At 38.9% G+C, this 25,995-nt stretch overlaps 1 protein-coding gene across 2 annotated transcripts in view; it reads left to right on the top strand.

Moving 5' to 3' along the window:
- PRKCA (protein kinase C alpha) overlaps positions 1-25,995 on the top strand; it is a 281,994-nt gene that overhangs the window by 6,978 nt on the left and 249,021 nt on the right. For both annotated transcript variants that reach the window (XM_060251984.1, XM_060251985.1), the window contains exon 2: positions 7,145-7,176. In XM_060251984.1, coding sequence (XP_060107967.1) covers positions 7,145-7,176 — 32 coding nt within the window. The remainder of the gene's footprint in view (positions 1-7,144; positions 7,177-25,995) is intronic.

Raw genomic sequence — 25,995 nt, 5'->3', positions numbered from 1 at the left:
GCAACTAGCACAGTCTCTATCCTAGTGCCAGGGCGGAAAATGGACTTTAATAGCTCCAGGATGGAGACTTCATCCAAGAAAGCTTGGAGCTGCTCAGCCACCATTCTCAATCACTTTACGCAGAAATGGAAGGTTCGAAACCAGGTGGTAATTGGCAAGGACCATAGGGGCCAATAATGGCTTCTTCAAGAGCAGACACACTTTTGCCTCCTTCAGCCCCACTGGGAGTGTCCCTGAAGACAGGGATAAGTTGATAATATCTTCCAGGGCTTTCCAGACACTTTCTCCACAGGCCTTAACCGGCCAAGATGGGCATGGTCCAGGGGGCAAGAAGTGGGCTTTACAGCTGCTAGGATCTTGTCAGCTTCCTCCTGGGAGAGCCAGCTGAATTGATCTAAAACTAGACCTGAAGATGAACAAGGGGCTTCCAGTTCCTTTACTGTATCAATTGTGGTCAGGAGGTCCTGGTGGGGTAACAAGACTTTGTCTCAAAAATAGCTCACAAATGCCTCACAGCCAATAACCTTATCATTTTGTTTGCCTTGGGTCAATGTAGTTAGTGACTGAATTGTCCTAAATAATTGGGCTGGGCGAGAGCTTGCCGATGCAATGGTGTCTGCATAAAAATTCTTCTTAGTGGCCTTCAGTGCCATCTCATGGGCCTTCATAAACATCCTATAAGATGTTCTCACGGCTTCATCATGAGTATGTCGCCACTCTCTCTGTAGTTTTTAGCTATTGTTCCATTCACTGTAGCTCTGGGGTATACCACGGAGCTAATTTGGCAGGAGAGAGAGGGTGCCAGGAGTAATTTCACTGATGGCTTTAAAGAGTCAGAGAATAAAACTTCATTGGTCTTAAAGGTGCCACTGAATTCAAATTTTATATAGTAGAGTGTTGAAAATTGTAATGTAGGAAACATTGCTGCTTAGTCACCTGCAGGTCAAGCCTAAGAGAAGTGATGGTTTATTTGACTGATGGCTGTTCATGAGATATATGTAATTTAAGTTTCTGATCATTCTGGATAACTTTTAATTTTTTTAATTGTTTTTTTTTCTTAGGTTACCTTTTACTTTATTATTGGAAAAGTGATATCAGCCTTTTTTGTCTCAACATACTTTGATTTAGAAAGTGGGCAAGCATATACAGAACAGTACAGAACACTAATTTTATCAAGTATATGAAGTTTTCCAAAGAAAAATTATGTTGCTTAGATTATAAGTTAGCTACTTCCAGTGATACTGATTTAGGGAGCTTACATCCAGGAAACTGTATTTAGGATTGCAGCCTTATCTACTTTCAGAAAGGTTGATTTAACTGCTTTAACTGGAACTGCTTTGGTAACACTGTTACTATGTCTGACTGCAGATTTTCACAGTCATATTTATTTTATTTACAAAATTTCTATCCTACCGTTCTACCCTTACAAGGGCCACTAAAGCAGCTATTTTAAAACACATGATAAAAATAGCATTTTAAAAACTGTTAAATTCAACCCCCAACACACATCACTGAAATTTTTTTTTTAAAATTAAAATACAAACAAAACATTACAAACAGCAATTAAAACCTTGATTAGGAAAGAGAGATCATTGAGAAAATGTTAAAATAATATGCAGTTGATCCCCCCCCCACCCCCCTGACTCTAATTTATTATCTCTGGCAGGGAGGGAGGTGGTGTTACTATAGACCAGAGGTGTTGAACTCATTTGTTATGAGGGCCAAATTTGACCTAAGTGAGACCTTGCTGGGCTGGGCCATGTGTGTCGTAAAATGTAATGCCAGGTAGTGTCAAACTTTATAAAGAACATGGACAAACCTCACGGGCTTGTTGTTATTCCTCATCTAAATAGTTCACAATGTTTTCCTGCTGAGAAAGACTGGATTATGAAGGCTTGAATACAGTGGAAAGGGGGAGGCAAACCCATTTGCAGCCAGGAGAGCCCTGGTATAACAAGCCAGCAAAACACACTCCTCTCCTCTCCTTTCCTTTCCTTTCCTCTCCTCTCTTCTACTCTCTAGCTCTGTAGCAAGGCAAAAAACTCATACATTGATTAAAATATTGTTCTTAAAGGTGCTTTGTATCTCCCATGTCATTGTGGGAACTGGACAAAGGAAGGTTTGGCTCTTCCTCCCTCCTTAGAGGGTGAGGAGGGAGATGAGCCTATGCCAATAGAGGAAAGAGTGTCTTGACTCAGTAGCTCTGCTGTGTGATTGAGAGACCCAGGCAAAGCAAGCTCTCCCCCCCAAGGGAGGAGTCTCAGTCAATGGAGAAAATAGAGTCTTTGCTCTGTAGCTCCTGTGCATTTAAGCAAATTTGGCAAAGCAAGCTGAGTGTGTGTGTCTGTGTGACACAGAAGGTAGCAAGAGAGAGGAAAAAAGAAGCAGACTTGCCCGCAGTCCTGATTGGAGCCCTCCTGTGGCCTGATTCGGACCTCAAGCCACATGTTTGACATCCCTGCTACAGACCCTTTTCAAGCTGCCTTTGTATTCCATTTGTATTCCGGTAACTAGTTGCTAATGGATTTTTTCTATCATTTCAAACAGACTCATTTTATTAACTGGCGGCTAGCGGAATTTATTTATCTGTTCATACAAACACACTCGTGTCTGGTTAGCAAAGTGTGGTTGAGCCATTTGAGGGAAACTGCTTTTTTCCTGTTTTCAGTCCCTTTGTTGCACTTCTGAATAGCTGTGGTGTCCATAGCGCTTCCTTCAGTGCCACTTTTTCCCGTGCCCTTTTTTACCATGCGGTCTTCCTCAGACATTTAAAATAATGTTCTAAGACGAGCGCTATAGTGGCACCATTGAGATGCACTGACTCCATTCATTGTGTGGTTTAGTGCTATAGTGCTCACCTTAAAATGTTAAAACATAAAAAAAATGAAAATACCAGTACAGATTAAAGCTATACTTAATACTTTGCTGCACTTGTTCAATTTGCTTTCCACATATAATCCAAGGCTCAATATTAGTCTGCCTAGAAGTTGAAAATAAACATTATTTTAGTCACCCCCCCCAATAATTTATATTCAAAAGTTCATGTGAATAGTATTGAATAAATATTTTTATAGCTCTGCATAAATGAACAGTAGTCCATGCAAGCAGAACTAAATTGTTAATATATATTAGCAATGGGACTGGAATGCTAGCTAGTATTGGGACATGCATGTTCATAGTCAAAAGTAAAAGTGCAAAGATTGAAACAATGTGGAGATAATGCACATCCTTATCTCACATCCTTGTTAATAGTAACTGGGCCCATCAGACCTGCTGTGCAACTGCCTCTAACCTGAAGAGAATTTCTAGTATATACATTCATAATCAAATACAATAATCTCTTTGGAATAGTAGTTGCATTTAACTTGTTCCAAATGTGAACATGGGAAACCGTATCAAGAGCTGTCTTAAGAACTACAAATGTCACATATAGACGATTTCCTGAGGGTTAAATATATTTATAAACCAAGGATCCTGGGGTAAAACAGTGGTGAACACAGGAAAAACCTTTTCTAAAACTACATTTTTCTTGCCCTGAAATATTCTCTTGTTCCATCTAATTTTGAAGCTTTCTCAGAAGATGGACTGCATATAGTTTTCTGGCAGTAGAGGTATAGGTCAATAGCTTGATGGATCAAATCTTTAATCTTATTTGAAAATAAGATGGGTTAGAGAGAACCACCAGAAGTGTGGACAGATACCACTTTGAGCCATCTTTGTAAATAAAGAAGCTAGCAAACAGGCCCACCAATCTGTCATGATTTTCAAAAGCTCAGGAGGAAGAAAATCATAGCCTAGAGCCTTTCCTGGTTTTAGTGCTTTAATCAATTGCTTAACTTTCCTTGGAGAAGCTGGATTCCACCAAGGGACACAAGAACAATTCACTCTTAATTCCAGAACTGGCTTAGAATCAGACTTCTTATGTAGCTCTAAAAAATACTGTCCCCACTCTTCTGCAGGGACACTTACCGTTGATGAAGGTTTAAGCTTAAAATTTAGAGAAATCAGTTGCCGGAACCAGGAGCTGTCAGGATTCCTAGATTAATTTACTTGTTTTGCCATTGACAAACTGGATTCATTTACTAGTTTTGCCATTGTCATTTAATAACAGCTTATAATAATTCTTAGCCATTATTAACAGCCCTTTAATTTTGTTTGAGTGTAAAATCTTTAGAGATTTATATAATTTCTTCAAATGACCTTTGGCCTTACAGCATTCGTCATCAAACCAGGCTGTACACTTGCCCCTCTTCACAAGATTTTTTATGACTCTTTTTTATTAGTAAAATGGAGCTGAAAACATTTTATAATTTCCCCATATTTTCGCTACTAGACTTAATATCCTGTGATAGCACGATGCTAATATTCAGTCTGCCAATGTAAGGGGTATCCATCAATCTCCTTTCAAAAAACTGGTCCCATTTCTTTCTCATATATTTGGCCATGTTCATCAATTAGAATATTACCTAGTTGGTAATTTATCCTCAGTCTAATTTCCAGTCAGATGATGCAACGATCACTAGCTAGCAAATCTTCCATGTTTAAACTAAGTACACTTCCATTTGAAAAGTTGGAAAAAAGGAAATAATCTATTAGATTGGCTCCACAGTGGGAGAAAAAGGTGAAGGATCTGTTTTAAAATTTCTATTTAAAATAGTCTGACCTAGCCTTGTTGTTAGCTGTACCTGCTTGATGCCTGAAAGATTTACTACTTTATCCTTACTCTTTCAAGTTCCAAGTTTGTCACCATCTAAATTTCCCCTTGAGGTCGGTTCATTACTGCTCGGCCAATTCTGACATTGAGGTCACCTCCAATAAGAAAAGGTTGCTGTGGGAATTTTATTTGAATCTCTGCAATTTAATTCTCAAAAATGTCCCCGTATGATTCTGTATCAGTTTTCCTTGTTAGCATTGAGCTTAGCATTCACCAGGATGAGCCATTGATCATTATGCATGTAAGGACATTGGCAAGTTTTGGGAGTAGGGTAGTAGTTTTTTACTTTAACATCTTTCCTGGTATGTATGAGACAGGTTAAACCCCCTTCAGCTGACCCCTAGTTTTTATAGCATGCTGAGAATATGAAATAAAATTGCTCAGAGCAACATCCTTGCATGCCCAGATTTCCTGCAATAAGATAATGTCAAATGGTTTTAGAAAGAGTTTGGTATCATGTTCTGTCCTAGTTCTTTTTTTATTATTATTATTGTTAAATTCTTTATTGGTCTGAATGACATACAAGTTTTAAAGCAGAGGTCATGTCTTTAAATTATAAGATAAAGCTAAGCAGGAAAATATTTAGAAGGGGGGAAGGAAATAGGAACAGGGTATATAAGGAGATCAAAATTGGTTTTAAAAAAGTCAAACTTTATTAAAAAGAATCAGTATCAAAATATACATATCTTTCTTCATATACAAAACATTGGCAAATGTAAGAACAAAGTACATTTCCAAAATCTCAAACAAAATGAATATTATCAATTCTGGTGACCACATAAATAGTGCTGAGTGCACTCATTAAAAAAACCCCCAAAGAGACACACAAATTAAAAAGAAAAGGGGGGGGGGAGTTAAGGAGAGAGGGGAATAGGAATGAAATGGTAGAGGAGATCAGTGCAATGCTAGTAGAGAAAGATAGTCAATAGATGACATCAAACCACATTGAACTGGAGAGCCCATATTCCATGAAAGGAAAGGTTCCCACTTTCGGAGAAAAAAAGAGTGGGCTCAAGAGGTGTCAGAAACAAGTTTATTGTCAGTTATTTTTGTCTAGACAGAAATATGCCTATTGCTTAAATAGCCACGTTTTAATCAAAGGTGAATCAGGTGTCTTCCATTTAATAACAATAGAATGTTTAGCTGTTGTAGACATAATCGAAAGCAACTCCTTTTGAGGCTTTGTTAGCTGTAGATCTTCTCATAGATTCAATAGAAGAACTTGTGGCAAGCAAGGCACTTGAATACCCATAATCTGCTGAATGTGCTGCAGGGCGGTTTGTCAGAAAGTTTTTACAGCTGGACAAGTTCACCAGTTATGCAGATAGGTTCCAACCTGGCTGCAACCGTTCCAGCATGTGGAAGAAGTACAAGACGAGCAGGCGTTACATACCACCTGGCCAAAAACTTAAATTCCTGAAAATTAATATTTAGTGATTTAGATTTCAAGGCTGGTGAACACTAGCTATCCTGCCATTGATTCTCTGACAATGAGAGGTTCAGGTCATTCTGCCAAGCTGCACAATAAGATGGCAAAGATGAAGAATTAGAATGTAAAAGCAGGGTGTACACCTTAGTACATCATTTATTTAAAAGGAACTTCATCTAAGTAAAGAAAACATTCATAGGTAGTAAGTTGGGCCCTTAAAGGGGAAAAAAATTATGTCGTGTCAAAAAATCTTGAAGCTGAAGATTCAAACCATGGTAAACAAGTAGAATGTGCTAAGTGCAGATCAGCTCGAGGTTTTAATGACCCTGACATAATACATCTACAAATTGCGTCAAATTAGAAGCTCTCCGATGTAGAAAAATATGGGGAGAGTTACCCGGCATGAAAGAGGGCAAGTATGTGAACTCCATAAGAGGGGATATAGGAGGAGAAAGATAGGCTTGATTTTGAATCCATACTTGAAACTCAGCCTTCAAAAAAGGATTAGTAGACATCCTAGACTGCCGCTTCCGAGCCTTCCAGATAGATTCATGAAAGGTATAAGGAGAAAGCCATTGCTCTATTCATTTTCTGCCCTAGTTCTGCACTATCCAAGCCACATTCCAGGTGGTAATATGAACTATTTGTCTGTTTGTTATAGTGTTGCTAAACCCATTACCTCTAAAAATCTGCCTCTTTTCTAGGTACACAAGCATTACAGTACACCGTTTTAGGGGAAAGTGGAAGAGGGATTCCCCCCCCCCCTTTAAACCAAATCAATTTCCCATTGAACCAAATCAATAAATTTTATATTGCTGTGCTTTCTTGGTTTTGGTTAAGAAACAGGAAGATGTTAATAAAACCTTTGCTTTGCAAGTGTAATTTTGTTTTTGCTTTTAATTGTGTTTTTGTTTGATATTATTTTAATGTCAAAATAAAATACAACTCTAGAAGCCACAGTGTCTATAGATGTTAAGTCCTTTTTTTTCCCTCTCTTGCAGGGGGTTTGGGAAACAAGGATTTCAGTGCCAAGGTAAGTAATAAAAATAGTTTAACAATTGCATTCATTTCTTTTGTTTTAATAGTTAAAACTAGGTAATGTGTGACAGGCCAGCCTGATCTCATCAGATCTTGCAAGCTAAGCAGAGTTGGCCTTGGGTAGTTATTTGGATAGGAGACCTTCAAGGAATACCAGGGTCGTGACACAGAGGCAGACAGTGTCAAGCCACCCCTGAAAACCCGAGGGTGTTGTCATAAGTCAGCTGTGACTTGACGGCAAAAAAAGTGTGACAAGTATTTCACAGAGATATGCCAGGAATAAGAGTATTAAATTATCAAAAAGGATGTGTATTGTTTAATCATTTATTATCTCATGATCTGTGAATCATGCACAGAAGAGTTTCATTTCAGTAGACTTCACTAAAATTAAATGTCATGTAATCTGCATATAGAGCACTCTTTAATTTTTCATGAAATGTATCTTTGTGGTTTATTTTTGTACAGAACATTTTTCTTGTTGGGAGCTGGTGTCTAAGTGTGGGTGTTCTGAAAAGTGGATTCACTCTTCATTGGGCTCCCTTTAATGCTATAATATATATTGTTCTTTATTGCTAATCTACATTGGTTTCATGAATGCATTCAGATAGACTTCTGGTTTGATCATTATTTTAGTCTCTATTCTGTTGCATGGAGTATTGTCAACATGAATGGATTTCAATTAAACGTCCATTGTTAGCAATGGTGAAAATTAAAATTGAGGACAGAAAATGCTAACATGTTTGCAGAACTGAATTACTGGCAGCAGCAGGGGTTGCCATCATTTAATCTGTGCATATTTTGGTGCTATCTTACTCATATTTGGATGTATGAAGTTGGCATACTGAATCAGGGAATTGGTCTTTCTTACCCAGTACTGCCTATTTCCTCCTGGCAGTGGCTTTGGCTCTGCAGGAAAAAGACTTCCCCAGTTACCAAAACCCCTTTTAACTGTAGATGCCAGAGATAGAAACTGTGACTTTCTGCATGCAGAGTATGTGTTCATCCACTGAGTTATAGTATCTCGCATATTAACTTTTTTTTGTCCCTGAAGTTTTATGGGCACTTCAGGTATTCCACATGAATAAATATAGATATATATATAAAATATAAATATACATTTACATATGTGATAATGAATATAGCATGTTAATGCACAATTAATACCTATTTGTTGGCCACCTTTCTGCTTAGTTCATCAGTGTTGCTAATAGAACTTGCAGCAAGGAAGTTGATTTTATTTCACGGATGAATGGGGGAACAACTTTCAGTCTGGTAATTTCATCAAACCACAAGTGGAGCTCTGTTCTTCTTGTGAAATTGCCTTCTCCTTCCCATTACAGGAATGTGGCTTACTGGCTTCCTCTGATATGTTGCTCCAGGAATAGTGCTGTATGTTGGGGAGGGGGGATTTATGAAATCCCCTCCAGCAGAATGGACCTTGCACTAGTAGAAAGCAGTAATTTGATACAACCCATAGGTTAGTGGGCAGCTGATACTGGCAGTTAGTGAACTTTGAAGTCATTACTGCTTTTTTTAAAAAAAAGTCTTATTATCTCCCTTCCATCCTACAAATATGCTTGCATGCTTCATATATGTTGCTCTCAAAGAGCCTAGCTAGAGTGATGTAGTGTGGGTAAGTTGGTATAATATGGTGGCTAAGAATTTGAGTTGTGAACTGGGAGGGCTTTAGTTGGGAAAAATGCTAATAGGAAACTCTCAGTTATACTCCATATATCTTGGATTATAGCAGAAGTCTTACCTCTGTCAAAGCCCCATTTCCCTCTCTTTTCAAAATAGAGACATCAAAATCCCAACCATACTCACATTTAACTTGAGTGCAAACTTGCCTGAAAAGAATGTGATTTTAACTGGGTAGAGGAAAAACCCTGTAATTTTAGCTGGAACCACAAATACATTTGTCCAGAACCTAGTTTAAATGGCTCTACTCAGTAATATAAATGTGAGCAGAGTGCCTCTCCTGCACCACCAAATAAAGAACCTTCATTTTCTGGAGCTTGGGAAGAGCATAGGATATGTGTGTGATAATAATCAAAACAAAGTGAAGGAAAATATTGGTGTAGGCAAACTATAGTGTTTCCTTCCACCTTCCAGTTTCACATCACAACTCAAATACAATTATAATTTAAATAAGTGTGTATTCATAATTCTAGGCAAGCATGGTTGGATACCAGTGTCATTAAAGACTGTCACCAACACGTGTAATTTTCCAGTAGTGATTACTTTTGTCTTGGTGTTCATCTGTCATTCTGCTTTGGCACTTTCTGCTTTGGCCTTCAGCAGTAGTTGTTTCAGGTCTTCCCTATTTTCTGCCAGTAACAATAGCCTCTTACCTGGAATACCCCACGGGGTTGTGACTTGATGGCACTTTAGGCACTTTACATGCATGCACACACAGACACACACAATGTGGTGTCATCTGTGTGTCTCAGATTGTTAATATTCCTTCTACTGATTTCTGCTCTACCAAAACCAAGCTTTTTTAATGATATATTCTGCATATATTCATCACTGACTTCTCTGCTTTTGACCTAAGTAGGAGTGTTTCCAAAACAACTAGGGATCTCTTGTTACTTTTGTATCTAGCTAGGAACACATATGCAACAGCTAGAATGTTTTGGTGTTTGTATCAGAATGAACTTTATATATTGTAAAAGTTTACGGAATATTTGCTGAATGGAAGGGCACTGAAAAATTGCTCCAACCTGAGCATGTTCTTTCTTCAGGTTAAATGTCTTATTGGGAACTTATCTTTCGTAATTTTGAATGGCTTGATCTATGGTTCTTTTTTCATTTTTAAATTTAGCTTGATGTAGTGGTTAAGAGGAACAGACTTTAATCTGGAGAATCAGGCTTGATTCCCTACTCCTTCACGTGCAGTCAACTGGGTGACCTTGGGTCAGTCAGTTCTGTCAGAGCTGTTCTCTCAAGAGCAGTTTCTGTCAGAGCTCTCTCAGCTTCACCTACCTCACAGGGTGTCTGTTGTGGGAGGAGGAAGGGGAGGAGATGGGAAGCCGCTCTGAAACTCAGAGTGAAGAGCAGGTTATAAATCCAACTCTTCTTCTTCCTCTTGAATGTATATCCCATTCCCTCTCCCCAGAATGGGACTCGAGGTGACTAACAATGTATAAGATACTTTAGATAAAACATTACAGAAAACACAATAAATAGACTTTAAAATTATAAAACAATTAAAAATATATAATGGTTAAAATCTATCAGCTGTCAAGTATGGTAGAATTCATGCATTCTGTAGATAGCTGGATCATAATTCACCTGCTGCCTGGCAGATCACAGTCACTCAAAGGGCACCCAAAAAGAGCAGCCTTGTGGGCCCTGTGGAACCTAGGGAGCTCCCACAAGGCACACCCTCTTCAAGCAGTTGGTTCCACAGGAGTGGGGGCACTAGTGAGAAGTCCCTTGCTCTTTTTGACACAAGACAGACAATTTTACCATTCTTACCTGAGTGGAAATTGCATTGTCAATAAAAGGGCTGAACCTGTGCACTCCTTTTCAAGTTGTTCTTGACATGAATGCTTGTATAATGTTTGTATTACAATAGCCTTGTGGTTTATTAGCTTTCTTCTAGATTACAGTCAGAGTGTGTTTATCCATCCTGTTGATAAATGAATGTCTTCAGAAACATCTATCTGACTCTGAACAAGTGCTTTGAGACTGTGGCCCAGTGGCTAATGCAAAACAAGATGAAGCTGAATCCATATAGGATGGAAATAGTGCTGATTAGGAAGGGACTGGATTGACTTATTTTGGATGGAATGGACACGCACAGAGCAAGTTAAGAACTTTGGTGGGGGGTTGCTTATGGACCAGCTTTGCTATTAAATATGCAGGTTGGTGTAGTGGCCAAGAGTGCCTTCTGCCTGATGCATTTGGCTCACCAACTCTCTCCTTTCTTAGATTCAGCTGACCTGGCTATTATAATCTGTACTTCTTTAGCCTCCCTGTTGGACTACTGCAATGTGGTCATGATGGGCTGACCTTGAAGGTAATGCAGAAACATCAGCTGGTTCAAAATGCTGGCGCATGATTACTCAGCTTGCTGATGGTAATAGATCTTGCCTATTTTAAAACAGCTTTATTAGCTGCTAGTTAATTTCTGGTTATGACCTTTCAAGCCTATCATGGCCTATAGTCTTAAACACTCTTTCTCTCCATATGTCCATGTTTGTCACATACCATCTTCTGGGAGCCACCTTCTTCTTGTTCCCCACTTAAGGTGTCCAGCTTGCCCTCTAGCTGTTCATTTTTTGGAGTGACTTCTGTCTTGTGGAATTTTAAAGAAGCAATCTGATGAGGTGCAGAGGCACTGTAAGGACATTTTGTTTGCGTCAGCTTTTAGTGGGATACAGTCTGTAGGCATTTCTTTGATGGTGGTGGTAAATGGGGTTTTACTATGTTTTATATACTTCCAGTGTTTGGAATTAAAATCTGCCTCCAGGTACAAGGGAAAAGCATGGAATGAACATTTAAGTAAATGGGCAACAGGAAATTGCTGTGGATGTAGCTATGTGCTGGAAATTAAATATGGATTTTCCTGAATACAAGTCTTGCATACTGAGCCTTGGGCCCAGTTGAGCACCAGGGAATTCCAGTCTCACTCATCTCTTTGTCAGAATTTTAAAGAAGCAATCTGCATGCATGGCACAAACTATTTACTCCTTTCTTGTTTCAGATTATAAATAAGCCACTTTGTTTCCTGTCCACAGCACCTATTTTTAATCAGTTTTAAAACAGAGAACATGACGAGAAGGAAAATAGAAGAACAAGTGGGAACCCACAATCCAGCATTGTGGGAGGCATCTCATTTCCTTCTCCCCCACTATTCCTCTTTTTTTTTCTGAAAGCCCCTGTAGACTCTTCCCTTTTCCTGGGTTTCCCAAGGGTTGCTAACTTAAGTTTGGTTAATTCCTGGAGATTTGGGGGTGGGGTTTTGGAACATAAGGTTTGAGGAAGGAAGCAACCTCAGCGGGGTATAATATCATAGCGTCCACCTTTCAAAGCAGCCATTTTCTCAAGGGGAACTGATCTCTGTCATCTGGAGATCAGCTGTAACTCTGGAGAATCCTGGTACCCATAAGGGAAATTGCTATTTTGAAGGATGGAGTCTATGGCATTATACCTGTCTGATATTCTTCCCTTCCACAAACTCCACCATACCCAAGCTCCACCTACCAAATCTCTAGGTATATCTTAACCTGATAACCCTATCTCCTTCCCGCACAACAGCCAACATACCTTTATCTGCCTCTTGGTCTTAAGCTTTCCTTCTCCCTCTCCCCATCAACAGCCTCTGCCTAGGAAAACTATGGCCCAGCTGTGAGGAGCCAGCCACTGGGCCAGGGCCACTTCCATGGTAAGAAATATTCATGGATTTGTGGGGTGTGTGCGTTATATCCTCTACTCCACACTATTTCCTCTTCCCTCTCCCTGGCAACTCCTATATCCTTTCCCCTTTACCTGCCTCATTCTCTCTTCAGCCATTCACCAACCCGCCTTTTATTTGCCTCCCATATTCAGCTATATTTATTATTTATCCACTTTCTCAACAGTTGGAACCAAAGCAGCTTACATTGTTATCATTTCTTCCTTTTTATCCACACAACAGTCTTGTGAGGTGGATTAGGCTGAATGTATGTGACTAGTCCAAAATCACCCAGTAAGCTTCCATACCAAGATGGGGATTCGAACCTGGGTCTCCCAGACACTACTCTGAAGCTCAGACTGCTATATTACAAAGGCCTAGGATTTCCAGCCTCTAAGTGGGACCTGAAGATCTCCCAGAATTACAACTGTGCATCAAATTTGTGTCTCCCTGAAGAAAATGAGTGCTCTAGAGGTTGGGCTCCATGGCATTATATATGCAGTTGAGTCTTCTCCCCTCCCTGAACTCTGCTCTCCTCAGACTCCACCACAAAATCTCTAGGAACTTCCTAAGCTGGGGCTGGCAACCCTACCTGGGCTTGGCCCCAGTAAGTCCTCCTTCAAAGCCCAAAATAGGCCTGGAAAAGGGCTCTGCCCTTTCCCCTGCCTTTCACTGACAGAACAAGCCTTGACTATTGTGGTTGCCTAGCACCAGCCACTGAGGAAATCCATTGCATAAAGCTGCAGGCACTCTGTTTATATTTTGGGGCTTTTAAAAAACTCCCTAACACACACACACTTTAAGATTTCAACTCCCCCCCCCCAAAAAAAAAAAAAAAAAATCAAACCAACAAACCTGTGCACAAATGTTTGGCTGACTTAGCTGTTAGTATATAGATTAGAAAGCCTATTCCCCAAGAAATTTACCAAACACAAAATTAAGGGGTTTTTTTAAAGAAAACTCTTAATTTACAGTTAAATTAATATAGCCCATAAATTTAAAAACTATGCTTCTCAAGAATTGGTTCAGATGTATGATACAGGATGATGGCGATGTGCTAAATTTTAACTGGGGAGAATGTGTGACAATAAAAAAAAAGTCCAGTGGCACCTTAACTTTTTGTGGAAAAGAACCTTGACAGTAGACCTTTTGGAGTTCAGAGGAAGAATTGTTTTAACAGTAATTGTAAAATAAATGAAAAGGCATAATCAACAGAAGAATTGTGAGTTTCAAAGTAACTGTACAATTTCAGTCTTTCAAGAGCTGATTAAATTAAAACAAATGTACAGAGAACTGATCAAGACAAGAAAATAGATGGTCCTTAGTAAGGAATGGGGACTTCTTAGTAAGGAGTGGGGAGAGCCAGTTTGGTGTAGTGGTTAAGTGTGCGGTCTCTTATCTGGGAGAACCGGGTTTGATTCCCCACTTGCACCTGCTGGCATAGCCTTGGGTCAGCCAATAGCTCTGGCAGAGGTTGTCCTTAAAAGGGCAGCTGCTATGAGAGACCTCTCCAGCCCCACCCACCTCACAGGGTGTCTGTTGTGGGGGAGGAAGGTAAAGGAGATTGTGAGCCGCTCTGAGACTCTTTGGAGTGGAGGGCAGGATATAAATCCAATATCTTCTTCTTCTTAGATCAGGTATTAATAGCAATAATAATAAGGCCTTTTGGTCTATTGTCAATGCTGTATAACGCCCCCCCCCCCTGACATGGGAAAGTTATTTTAAGGGGATATTCTCCAGTGCAAATGCACCTATTATATCTTCTATTATTCCTCTTAATGCAACAACATCCTGGCCTGAGATATCAAACTAGGAAGTCTCTTGCCTTATCAAAAGATTAAAGTTAGGAAAAGCACTAGAACATGATCTAATTCCTAACAAGCTATTTAAAGCTGATCCTCAATGGTGAGCTACAGTTTTTACTCATATTAATGTTAGTGGACAAATACCTGATTTATGAAATCATTTCATTATTGTCCCAATATTAAAAAGGGCTCTAGATGTGATCCATCTGTTATCAACCAATCAGTCTTCTTTCTTCTCTAGGAAAGCTATATTTTGCTTACCTATTGAAGAAACTCTTGGATTGAATGGAATCAGAAACCCTTTTGGGGCAAGAATAGATAGGATTTAGGTGAGGTTCTTCAATTTATGACTGTTGTTTAGTTCTTTACCACTTGGCTGAGAAGTATTCATCTTTAAAGGGAGGGTGATTATATGCAGCTTTCATTGGTCTTAAAGGGGCCTTTGACTCTATAAATCATCCAGATATGGAACAAACTCAAACTAATATAGATAAAAGATAGATATATAGATAAAAGATAGTATAGATAAAAGACTTCTAGGACTTATTTATTTGTTTTAAATGTTTAAATGTTTAACCCTTTACATGCCTAAATATTGTTTAATTTTTATGTTGGATTCATTATTGGAAGCCGCCCTGAGCCATTCGTGGGAAGGGCGGGATAGAAATTCTAAATAAATAAATAAATAAATAAAAATTCAGCGGTTATATATTCAGGTTTGACTGCCCAAATATGATGTGGGTACAAGGGCAACATAACAAATCCATTAATTTTGGAAAGGGGAGTACATCAGGAATGTTTGTTGGCACCTTTCTTGTTTAACACAGGACTTTTTTTGAGCAGGAAATACAGGAATGCAGTTCCGGCTGGCTTGGCATCAGGGTGTGTGGCCTGTATGCAAATGAGCTCCTGTGGGGCTTTTTCTACAAAAAAGCCCTGTATGAAACAATGGTGATATCAGGGGGTGTGGCCTAATATGCAAATGAGTTCCTGCTGGGCTTTTTTCTGCAAAAAAGCCTTGGTTTAACCTATACTTAAACAATGCAGCATAAATCTTTGATGACTGCTGCCATCCACCAAAATTTGCTGAGATTGGTGTACTTTATGCAGATGATGCCTTGATCCTGTCTTGAACTAGAGCTGGGTCGCTGCAAAGGGCCCTGCAGTCTTTCTCCAACTGTTGGTCTTGAGAAAGTTTGCTGATCAACTTTTTGAAATCTAAGCTCTTGGTTTTCACCAAGACTAAAAAATGGAACATGTCAATGGGTTTTATATCGAGCAAGTTAATACATTTTCCTATTTGGGGATTTTGTTTTCAACAGATCTCTCCTGGACTCCCAACTCAGAACAGAGCTTAATAAAGTAAACCCATGTGCAAATGCTATAGTAGGTTTTTCACAGTAGGGGAGGGAAGTATATTCCTGGAGCAGTGCAAGCTTTTAATCTGAAAGTAGGCTCCATTATTCCTTATGGTTCCGTAATTTAGATTAAAGCTATCTCTGATAATATTCACCAACTCTTAGCACTGTTTCTTAAGAAAGTATTGATACCCCTTGTTGTGTGTCTAATGTTATATTGCAGACAGAATTTGGACAGCTGTCTTTGTAAGCAAGGACATGGCTATATGCCTCTAAACTGATTAAAACTGCTTTGTGCTGAAGATGGTTTATTAGACACTCTAAATCAGGATACCCACAAATCAACTTCAATGAAAACTGATGACAGTTGGAATGTTGATTGATATTTTTGAGATGGGCAAATCCAAAGTTTTTTTTTGTGATTTTTTAAAAGTCAAAGCCAAGACCTTGAACTGAATCCAGTATTTGATCAGCAGCCCATGCAGTTGACACAGCACCAGCTGAATGCAAGCCTGCAAAGGCAACACTGCCGCATTCTGCACTACCTGCAGTTTTTGGATCAGGCTCGAAAGTGGCCCCATGTAGAGCAAGTTACAGTAGTCCAACATGGAAGTGACCATTGCAAGGATCATTGTAGCTAAGTCCTGGTGGGTGAGATAGGGAACCAGTTGTCTGACTAGCCGAAGATGATAAAAGGCTGAACTGTCAACTGAAGTCCCCTGGGCCTCCATAGAAAGGGAGGAATCCAGCATCATCCCAAGGCTCTTTACCCCCAGTGCTGGCACCAGTGGTGCCCCACCAAAGACTGGGAACCTGGATCCTGACCCCAGTTGCCCACAACTCAGGTACAGGACCTCTGTTTTTGTTAGATTCAACTCAGCTGACTCTGCTGCAACCAATACAGCTACAACCCCCAATGCCCTGTCCAAAATATCTGGGGTGGAATCTGGCTGGCCATCTGTGATCGGGGGTGGAGTGCAGCCATTGTTGTACATGGTTTTTTGTTTCAAACTAGCATTTAATTGGAATAGAAGGCGGCTTAGGGAAAATGGTAAGGAGAGAAAAGCTTGTTTTTAAGTAAAAAAATTCCAGGTAGCTGTGTTGGATCATTAAAATAAATCCTAAGCAATTGTACTGAATTGCCTTTACCATTACCAGTTAGAACATTACCAAGTAGTTGTCAAACTTTTTAATGCATAAGAACTGTCCATCAGGTTGAAGGTTAAATGGAAGAAAAATGAGGAGAGAGTCTAAGAGGACATCTAAAGTTGCATCAAAGGCTACTAGGATGAAGTGGCAATGGCTGCTTTTCCTTTTAAACATTTGCTGTTTCATCCCCATAGCTTTTGGTGCAGCCTTAGATCTAAACTTATTAAATCTGCATAGCACTTCTCTCATTTTATGAATATTTGTGAACAGCACACTTGGAGCCCTGGAGCACCGCTCCTCTTTCTCCCTTTAGTTTTGTTTCTCCCTGTAGTTTTGATGAACATGGAAACTTGCTTGACTTTGTGTCCTTTTCAGCTGGTATGAAATAAAGGTCAAGTCATGGTGCTTGCCTCTGTTGGAGATGTTGCTAGTTTGTGTCCCTTGCATTAATTTTCATTTCTTCTCTGTCTGTTCAGTGTAACCAAACCAAATCATGGCAAAGTTTGGTTATAAGCCAAATCAGATGTAATGTTGTAACCAAACAATATTCAGGAAAAAGAAACTGAGGAAACATAGAAGTTGTTCATAGGTCACAGTTCAAGATTTTAGCAGAAGGAGATGATCTAGGAAACCTCTATGGTGGGGTTTCTTTTGCCTTCAGAAAAACAGATATAATCTGTCAGAATAGCGCTTGCATATGGAATTGCTGGCGTTAGGAAGACTGTTCCACCCCCAGGAGTTGAGAATCCCAGAAAATTTGCTATTTAATATCTCTTTTATGATGTAAAGTCACACTGCGTAGGGTTTTTTTTGTTAATTTTCAAGGCTTTATTGTTTATTTATTCATGTGTGGCTAGATGAATACAGGCTTCGGCATCAATTAACAGGCTTGGATTTTAAAGACCTGATAATTGTGTGTAGTATGTTGGATGGGATTTTTTTTTAAAGGAACATGCATAGTACTACCTCCTATCCATTTAAGTGCATGTTATAAAAACAAAATCCAACTCAAGTGAAGTAGTTCAGGCATTACTACAGTTGCACAAAAATGTCAAGGATTAAAACAGGACTATTATGCAATCAAAACATTTTAGTAAATTAATTGAATTGGGTTATAGCCTTAGTCATCTTGTGTTTGTGCAAAGGCACTTTTGCCAGCAGAGGGGAATGGGTGATTTTCTTTCCACATCATGTTCTCTTCTATTCTCAGGATTCTCCTAAATCCAAAGACAGCCTTTTGGAAATATACTAGGCAGCAGCAGAATGTGGTAGTCAGATAAGTCCCATTTTGCAAGTATCACTCCACTTTCAATTGAATACAGCCTATTAGTATTAATTGATCAGTTCTGCATACATTTAAAATGTATTATAATTTCTATGCCTGCACATGTACAACAGCTATTTACTCATGAATATTTTGTAGCAGTCTTAGGTACATTCTGTCCTGTGTAAATGGTTCTTGAAGGTGGTATTTGTTGCTTAGCATGAATAGTTTTTGAAGGTGGTGTCTGTTACTCAGAGTGTTTGTAAATACTTGTGTTAAAAATAATTAACTTTCTCCCCCATGTGTGTGCATGTGTGTTTGTTTTAAAAGAAATCTGGCTGCTACCTAACTGGAAACAGATTACTAATTGATAAAGAGACTTTTAAAATATATTAATATAAGGTCTAAACAATGTTTTAGTCTTAATTAAAAAGTGGGAAAGGAGTGGAGGGAGATCTACAAACTTTCCACATTGTGAAGCCTGTATTATGAAAACACACTTAACTTTGTCTTGGATCTCCCTCTGCATGTTTGAGCCTTGTTGTTCAGAAGGTGTTCTCACATGATGAAGACTTCATGCTGAAGCACATAAGCATCCTTGGGAGCTGAGGGTCTTTGCTGTGTGCACTAACTGTATGTTTATCATACTACCTTCTCATCTGTCCACAATGGCAGTTTATTAGAGAAAGTATGTGGTAGTATGTTACCAGCATATGGTGCTGTAAAGATACTTTTTGTGTTTTAATACTTCTCTCACTAGCCTAGGATGTAAGAAATTCGTATTAAAAACTCATTTGGAATTAAAATAAGGGATGGATGCAATATCTTCAAGTATACTGCTGCTTCCACACCTTTGTATATGCTACTTCTTAAATTAAATATTCAGCAATATTATTTATATGAGAGCTGTTTCATGGCTGACCTCATTGGTACGGATGATTGAGGGTGCAGTCTCATGTGTTATACTCATTTGTTTAAGTCAGTGGGGCTTAAAAAAGGCAAAGGCAAGCACCAGTCGTTTCCAACTCTGGGGTGACGTTGCTTTCACAACATTTTCACGGCAGACTTTTTAATGGGGTGGTTTGCCATTGCCTTTCCCAGTCATTTGCACTTTCTCTCCAGCAAGCTGGGTACTCATTTTCCCGACCTCGGAAGGATGGAAGCCTGAGTCAACCTTGAGCCGGCTACCTGAACCAGCTTCCGCTGGGATCGAACTCAGGTTGTGAGTGGGGCTTAGAAGGGTGTAATTCTGCTACACCAAGAGCAACATAAAGTGGAAGGTAAATCTGTGCAGTCCCATCCATTTGAATAAAGTTTTACTTCAGCCAGAGAATGTTGGGGAAGAATTCTCAGAGGAAGAATGTGGGAGGCAGATCTATGTAGCCTTCATTGCAAGGGACAAATTTCTGTATACAAGAGAAGAATTTGGGATTGGATTCAATGAATTCATTCCTCTAGGTGAAGAGTCTCCCCCCTGCCATTCCAGTCACGATGGTGCTGCTTGTGTGTGGATATGTTTGAATAAATTTGCTTAATCTGACTGGATTTAATTGTCAAGAATACAGCATCATATAATATTTTATCTTGAGACTGACACAAGGACAAGATGCTGATCTGTTGGTAAAGGTTACATGCTTCCTCAGTATTTCTCCCCATCCCAGCTCCCAGTGGCCACCGCAGAATCATGGCAAGTGCATTGTCCACACGTGCATAGACAACAGGTTTTGTTTAAAAAAAAATTGGGGGGCAGTTTTTAAAAATTTCAGATTGTTTTTGCAAACTTGGGGGTTTCTCCAAGTTTGCAGAAAAATCTGTTTAGCATCAGTGTGGCACTGATCTGCAGATTTAGATATCTGCATATGGGAATCAGACTTCACTATTAAGTATATAGGTTGTGGCAGTGTCTCTTTTATTTGCTCATCCTGGGAAATCTAGATTTGCTATCTGGAGACATCTTAGTTTAACTTTAACAAGGTGTTTTTTAGTCCAATGCATTTACTCAAGGCTTTTTTTGTAGAAAAAGCCCAGCAGGGACACATTTGCATATTAGGCCACATCCTCTGACACCAAGCCAGCCGAAACTGCATTCCTGTGCATTCCTGCTCAAATAAAGCCCTGCATTTACCTAACTAATGATAGTTATCTATGTTCTTGGGCAGAACTTTTTTCTGAGTCATTTATACTGGATATAATTTAACTAGTAAGATGACCTTGGAGCTTGCAGTATTGAACTAAGATCTCAGATAAGGGTGGCATTTTTTATTATATATTGGAAGATGTTCAGTTTACCTTAGTAGGACTTTTTATATTACTTCAGAATGTAGCATGCCTGTGTTTCCGCTAAACTGAAGGCACATTGCCTTAACTCCAAAGACTGCAGAGTACTCAGCAGAATTATTGGGACAAAGTGCTATAGATAAAAAACTTAGAGAGAGAAAAAAATTAGAAAATTTTAGAGCCTGTGTGGTTCAGTGAATACTAAGGAAGCTAGACTTGGAGCAGGGAGATTTAGAATGTAGTTATAAACCAAGTTGCACTCTACTTAGCCCATTGATTTCACAGGTTTAGCATATTAGCTGCATCTAGTATTATGCTGTTAGAGACAAACCCCAGGATGCCTTAGACTGAAGCTGAATGCCTTTAAGTCTAATCTACTGTACAAGTTTGTAGAAAGGACAAAAGAAATGCTATTCCAAGCCGTTTAAAATAATGGCATGATACAGATGTGTTACATAAAACTGGGATTTGTATATGACAGAGATTTCCTGAGCATTTATGGATCATCCCAAGGCAGGTGATTGTGTGTTCCCACATGCACAACATTAACTGTGTTAATCACTAACCATTGTGTGTACTGATACATTCAGGTACTAAGTCTTGGCATCTAATGTGATGGTTACTGAGAACTGGTCTTGGAAGTGCAAGAGCAGTTGTAGGATTATTCATTTACATTATTTATAGTTCACTTTCCTCACCTGGACTCAAGGTGGATTACACAGAGTGAGTCAATACAATTAACAGGAAGGGACAGTCAATAAACAATAGAATAGGATTAGGGTTGTAGAACCAATCAGAAATCTAAAAACACAACTGAAACACAGCATAAGTATCAGCATGACACATTAAATGATACAAAAATTACATTGTAGGATCCTAGGTTCAGCAAGCTAAGCACAGTAGTATAGACCACAGTCCCTAATAATTTATCCAAGTGACTTTATGAACCATCTAGTACAGGGCAATTTTATATCCCGCACAGACAAGCCTTGAATAATTTAGTTTTACATAGTTTGTGGAAAGCCAGGAGAGTGGGAATTTTACTGACTTCCTCAGGCAGTTGTTAAGGTGGGGCCCCACAATGGAGATGGAGCATGTACAGACAGTTGTGAATATTGCTCATTTGCAGGTTGATACCTGCAGAAAACCTTGCCTAGATTAGTCAAGCTGTTGTTATGATGCATAGAAGGATAAATGAGACTTGCATAGATATGTGGCTCCATGGCCATGAATGGATTTGTATGTGATAGCTAATACCTTAAATTGAGTCCTGTAACTGATGGGCAGCTGGTGGAGTGAATAAGATGAGAGTAATATGCATGCTCAGTCTACGTCCTGATAATAGCTGAGCCACAGCATTATGTACCAGTTGGGAGTTTCCAAACTGATTTTGAGGGAAGACCAATATACAATGTATTGTAGTAGTCTAGTCTCAATGTTAATGTGGGATGGATCCAGGTGGCTAGATCTTCCGTATCAAGGTAAGGGGGCATTTTTTTAGGTAAATTGAATTGGAAGAAAGGCTTTTTTGCAACTGCATTAACTTGCTTTTCCAGCAATAATGTTTGGTCCTTATAGGCTTAAGTCAGCAGGAGTGAGGTGAACTCCATCAAAAGTAGGGAGTGCAGTGTCCTTCAAGATTTCTGCTTTCCCAAACAGCAATACCTATTTAAGTGGTACTTTTCAACATATCAGTTGCCCAGCTTAATGTGTGTATCACAGGAGCAAATGTCTAAATCATCCTTAAGTTATCTAAAATATTTTGGGGGAAATGTTTATAATATGCCTTTGGGTCACTTAGAACATGGAAAAAGCTGGGCCAGAAAACCCTCATTAATATTGTAGAAAGGAAAGGTCCCCTGTGAAAGCACCAGTCGTTTCTGACTCTGGGGTGATGTTGCTTTCACAACTTTTTATGGGGTGGTTTTCCGTTGCCTTCCCCAGTCATCTACACTTTCCCCCCAGCAAGCTGGGTACTCATTTTACCGACCTCAGAAGGATGGAAGGCTGAGTCAATCTCGAGCCGGCTACCTGAAAAACCCAGCTTCCGCCGGGGATTGAACTCAGGTTGTGATCAGAGCTTAGGACTGCAGTACTGCAGCTTTAACACTCTGCACCACAGGGCTCTAATATTGTAGAAAACGTAAGGGTAAAACTCAGTCTTTAACAAATATTTTAGTGGAAAGAAAGGTGGTGTTTTAGCATGGTATGTGCTTTCAAATGTAGCTATTTCCCTGTCTAAAATTCACCCACATGCTAGTACAAATAGCACAGTGTCTTTTAATTTTAGTTTCTGAATCAACATGCACAGTAATTGCCTTGACTCGTATACAAAAGGATTGCTGTTTCTGTAATTACTGAAAAAGACATGGCTATTAATATTCATATGGTTACATTTAACACTTCTTTACTGAACTTAATTTCATCACCTAGAAACCAACAGCATTCTGACCTCTCAGTAGCTTCTGGTATCATCAATCGCCACATTTTTCTAAATTCCACAAGATTTAGTGGAAGTAGGATCTTCAGCCCTATCATAGCTTAGCCCTAGTTTTTTTAATAGTGTTAACATAGTGGTGAGGTAGCTGCTGTTCTCTGAGGAGGAGGAAAGCTAACCAATGGCATGCTATAGGAATTTATATGTGTATATTGGTTCAACATCAGGACAGATTGTTCTGACAGAGCATTTGGGGTGAGTGTAATCCAAGTGCTAGAAATATCCAGTACATGCTCAGTTCTTTTTACCATTTGTATTATATCCAGGAGTAGTGGATATAATACAAATGGATAGGTGGGGCTTATAATAAACTGAGCCTTTGTGTGTGGGACAGTTAGGTTCAAATTCCCATTTAATACAGTACTCATTGGATGACTTCTCTGCTTAATCTACCTCACAGAATGTTTTGTGAGGATAAGATGAGCCTTTTGAATGTTGGCAAAGCAGAATATATAAATGAATACAGTTTTTCTAGTTGACATAATCAGCAACCAGCAAAAAGATTTGGTACTCTCCACCAAATACTTCAGTGCTATTGTTAACCTGATGTAGTAGTAGAAGAGACATGATTAATATTAATGGATAACTTAGTCAGCAGCAACTGAACCTTCCTGTTAAAAGCTGTATAGTAGAACCAGTGGCCCTAACATCCTATAAACAGCCAATATTAATGCTATTAGGTAATTGAATATGCTGTTGAAGATGAGAGTAAGAAGTGAATGATGTGCAAAAGCGAACTGATTTTTTTGGGATGGGTAGTAAGTTATAACAACTTGTTTAAACAAGACTTTCTGCAACTATTTTAATAGAAGTTTAGCTTTGCTCTTAGGGTTTATTTTCATTACCAAAACAATAATAATAATGAAAGACTATAGTAATTACCAGAGAACTTATTTTATGTTGAACTAAACTAGTCCCTATTTGGTGAGACCTCACATCCCTAAAATGTACTAGTCTTCAAAGTGCTGCAGGACACTTTGTTAGGGTTTGTTTATATGAAATAGCATCAGTTTCCTTGAGTTCAGATTTTGACTTTTAAATTCCTTCATGTTCCTCTTTGAACTTTGCTTACTGTATGCTTTTCTGTTACTTAAGATAGACATTGCAGAAGAGCCTGTGAGCTGAAGGCCCATCTGTGATCCCTTGAATCCTGACCTCATAATTCAGAAATCTGAAATAGGTGGTTAAAAGTGTGTTTTACAGAACTGCAGGAAACATTAGATCTATATAAATTTTCAGTTTAATTTGTACCAATGTATATACTCTTTCAGTACAATGTAATAGGAGTAAAACAGACAAACATGACTTTCCATAACAATGGGGCTGATTTTACAAATACCCTCAATGAGTCTTATTCCAAATGCCTCTTCTTTTTTGCAAAATCATGCTCTGAAAAGAGAAACTCTGCGTGTTTGCAGCAGAAGCTGAATGTTGACAGTTTTGATTACTTGTAGCTGGTGTGATGTTATAAAGATATTTCCCTCTTCCAGATTTGTTCTGAAAACTATTAAACAATCTAACATGGTTAATGTATATTTAAATGAATAAAAGTTCATACCGCATTTGTTTAAAAAGACCTGAAACATGGGAGAACAGATTAATAACTGAACCAGAATATTTACAAATATGCATGTTTTTGCACTGGAACTCTGTTCAAAGATTCTTCTGATAACTTCTGTTCATTTTCTCCTTCTCATTGTAGCCCATGTACAACATTCCTGAGGTGGTTGCTTTCAAGGAATGGGTTTATGAAAGATATAAAAGGAACACAACGAAGACCTGTTCTGTCAACTGAGCTCTGCTCACAGTTCTCTGGATCCATTGTCTATGATTTCCTATTGTCTTGTAAGCTTTTATGGCCTGGTTTTGCAACCTATTTTATGGTCACACTAGACAATATACTGGAAAATCCTGGAACAGATCTTCAATACAGTTTTGTTGGAAAATAACATTTGTGGTCTTCCAGACTTGGATCCAGGGGTTTTCTTCTGGTGTCATTTTCTTGACCTAATTCCCTCTTCCACCTTCTATGGGAGGTGTACTGGCAATTTGTGTAGTATTTGGATGTTTTAACCCAATAGGGTTAATAGTTCTGGGAGTTCACATGAGGATAGAAAAATGACATGGGGAAGCAGAGTTAACATAATTTTATGCCATAATGTGATGTGAAAGCAATTTAAATTTTAGCCACTTCCCTCTCAGGTTATAATTATTAACTGATATTTGTTTAAAGTCAACTATTCTTCAATATTAGTTGTATACATCCAGATAGTCTGTTGATTGTTTTATATAATAATGAAAGAATGTTGTTATGGCAAAATGTTATGTAGCCACAGTTAAGAATTATTTTCTTTTAAGAGCAACTTGGCAGATGGAACAATTGACATTTTCTTTCTGGATAACTGCAGAGTCCATTAGCCTTCAGACATTATTACATGGAAGGTGTGAATATTCTAGTGTGGCTGTGATTTTTTATGTGGCCAAATCGCAGATAAAAAGGCAAATCATGTGAGACATTTCCATGGAAGCAGTTCTGTTCTAGTGGGATCCTAGTTCCATGGGAAAGACCCAAATGGATGGCTCTTCTAAGCCTTCTGCCAGCCATGCTGAAGTTATTCCATGGATAAAGCACTCCTACAGAACTCATAAAGGACATTATCATGAGTGCTGATGCACCAGAATTGCAGGTCTAGAGGCAATTACCACAATATGGTCCCTTGGTATTAACCACTGACATAGCATACTTTTTGACACAATCTGAGATCTGAATCCCATGTTGCAGATGGGGAGTTTTATCTGTGTAATGCATGGTTTTTGCAATAATGAGAAATGTCTGACAGATCAGTTCTCTTTCTACATAATGACATCTGTAAGACAGGAAAGGGAACTTTTCTCTTGTGTAAAGTCTGTTTATGCTGCTTTTTGTCTTGGGAAACTTCAGTGTTGTATGTGAGAAGAACATTTGCCCCCATGCATATGTTTGGGAGCCACTTGTATAGTGACACATGCATGACAGCATTTCTGCAAGCTATAGGGAGAATAGGGTGTTCACCTGAAGGCTGG

This window comes from Heteronotia binoei, chromosome 13, assembly GCF_032191835.1.
Source record: "Heteronotia binoei isolate CCM8104 ecotype False Entrance Well chromosome 13, APGP_CSIRO_Hbin_v1, whole genome shotgun sequence".
Taxonomy (NCBI): domain Eukaryota; kingdom Metazoa; phylum Chordata; class Lepidosauria; order Squamata; family Gekkonidae; genus Heteronotia; species Heteronotia binoei.
This window is presented reverse-complemented; position numbering and strand designations above follow the sequence as displayed.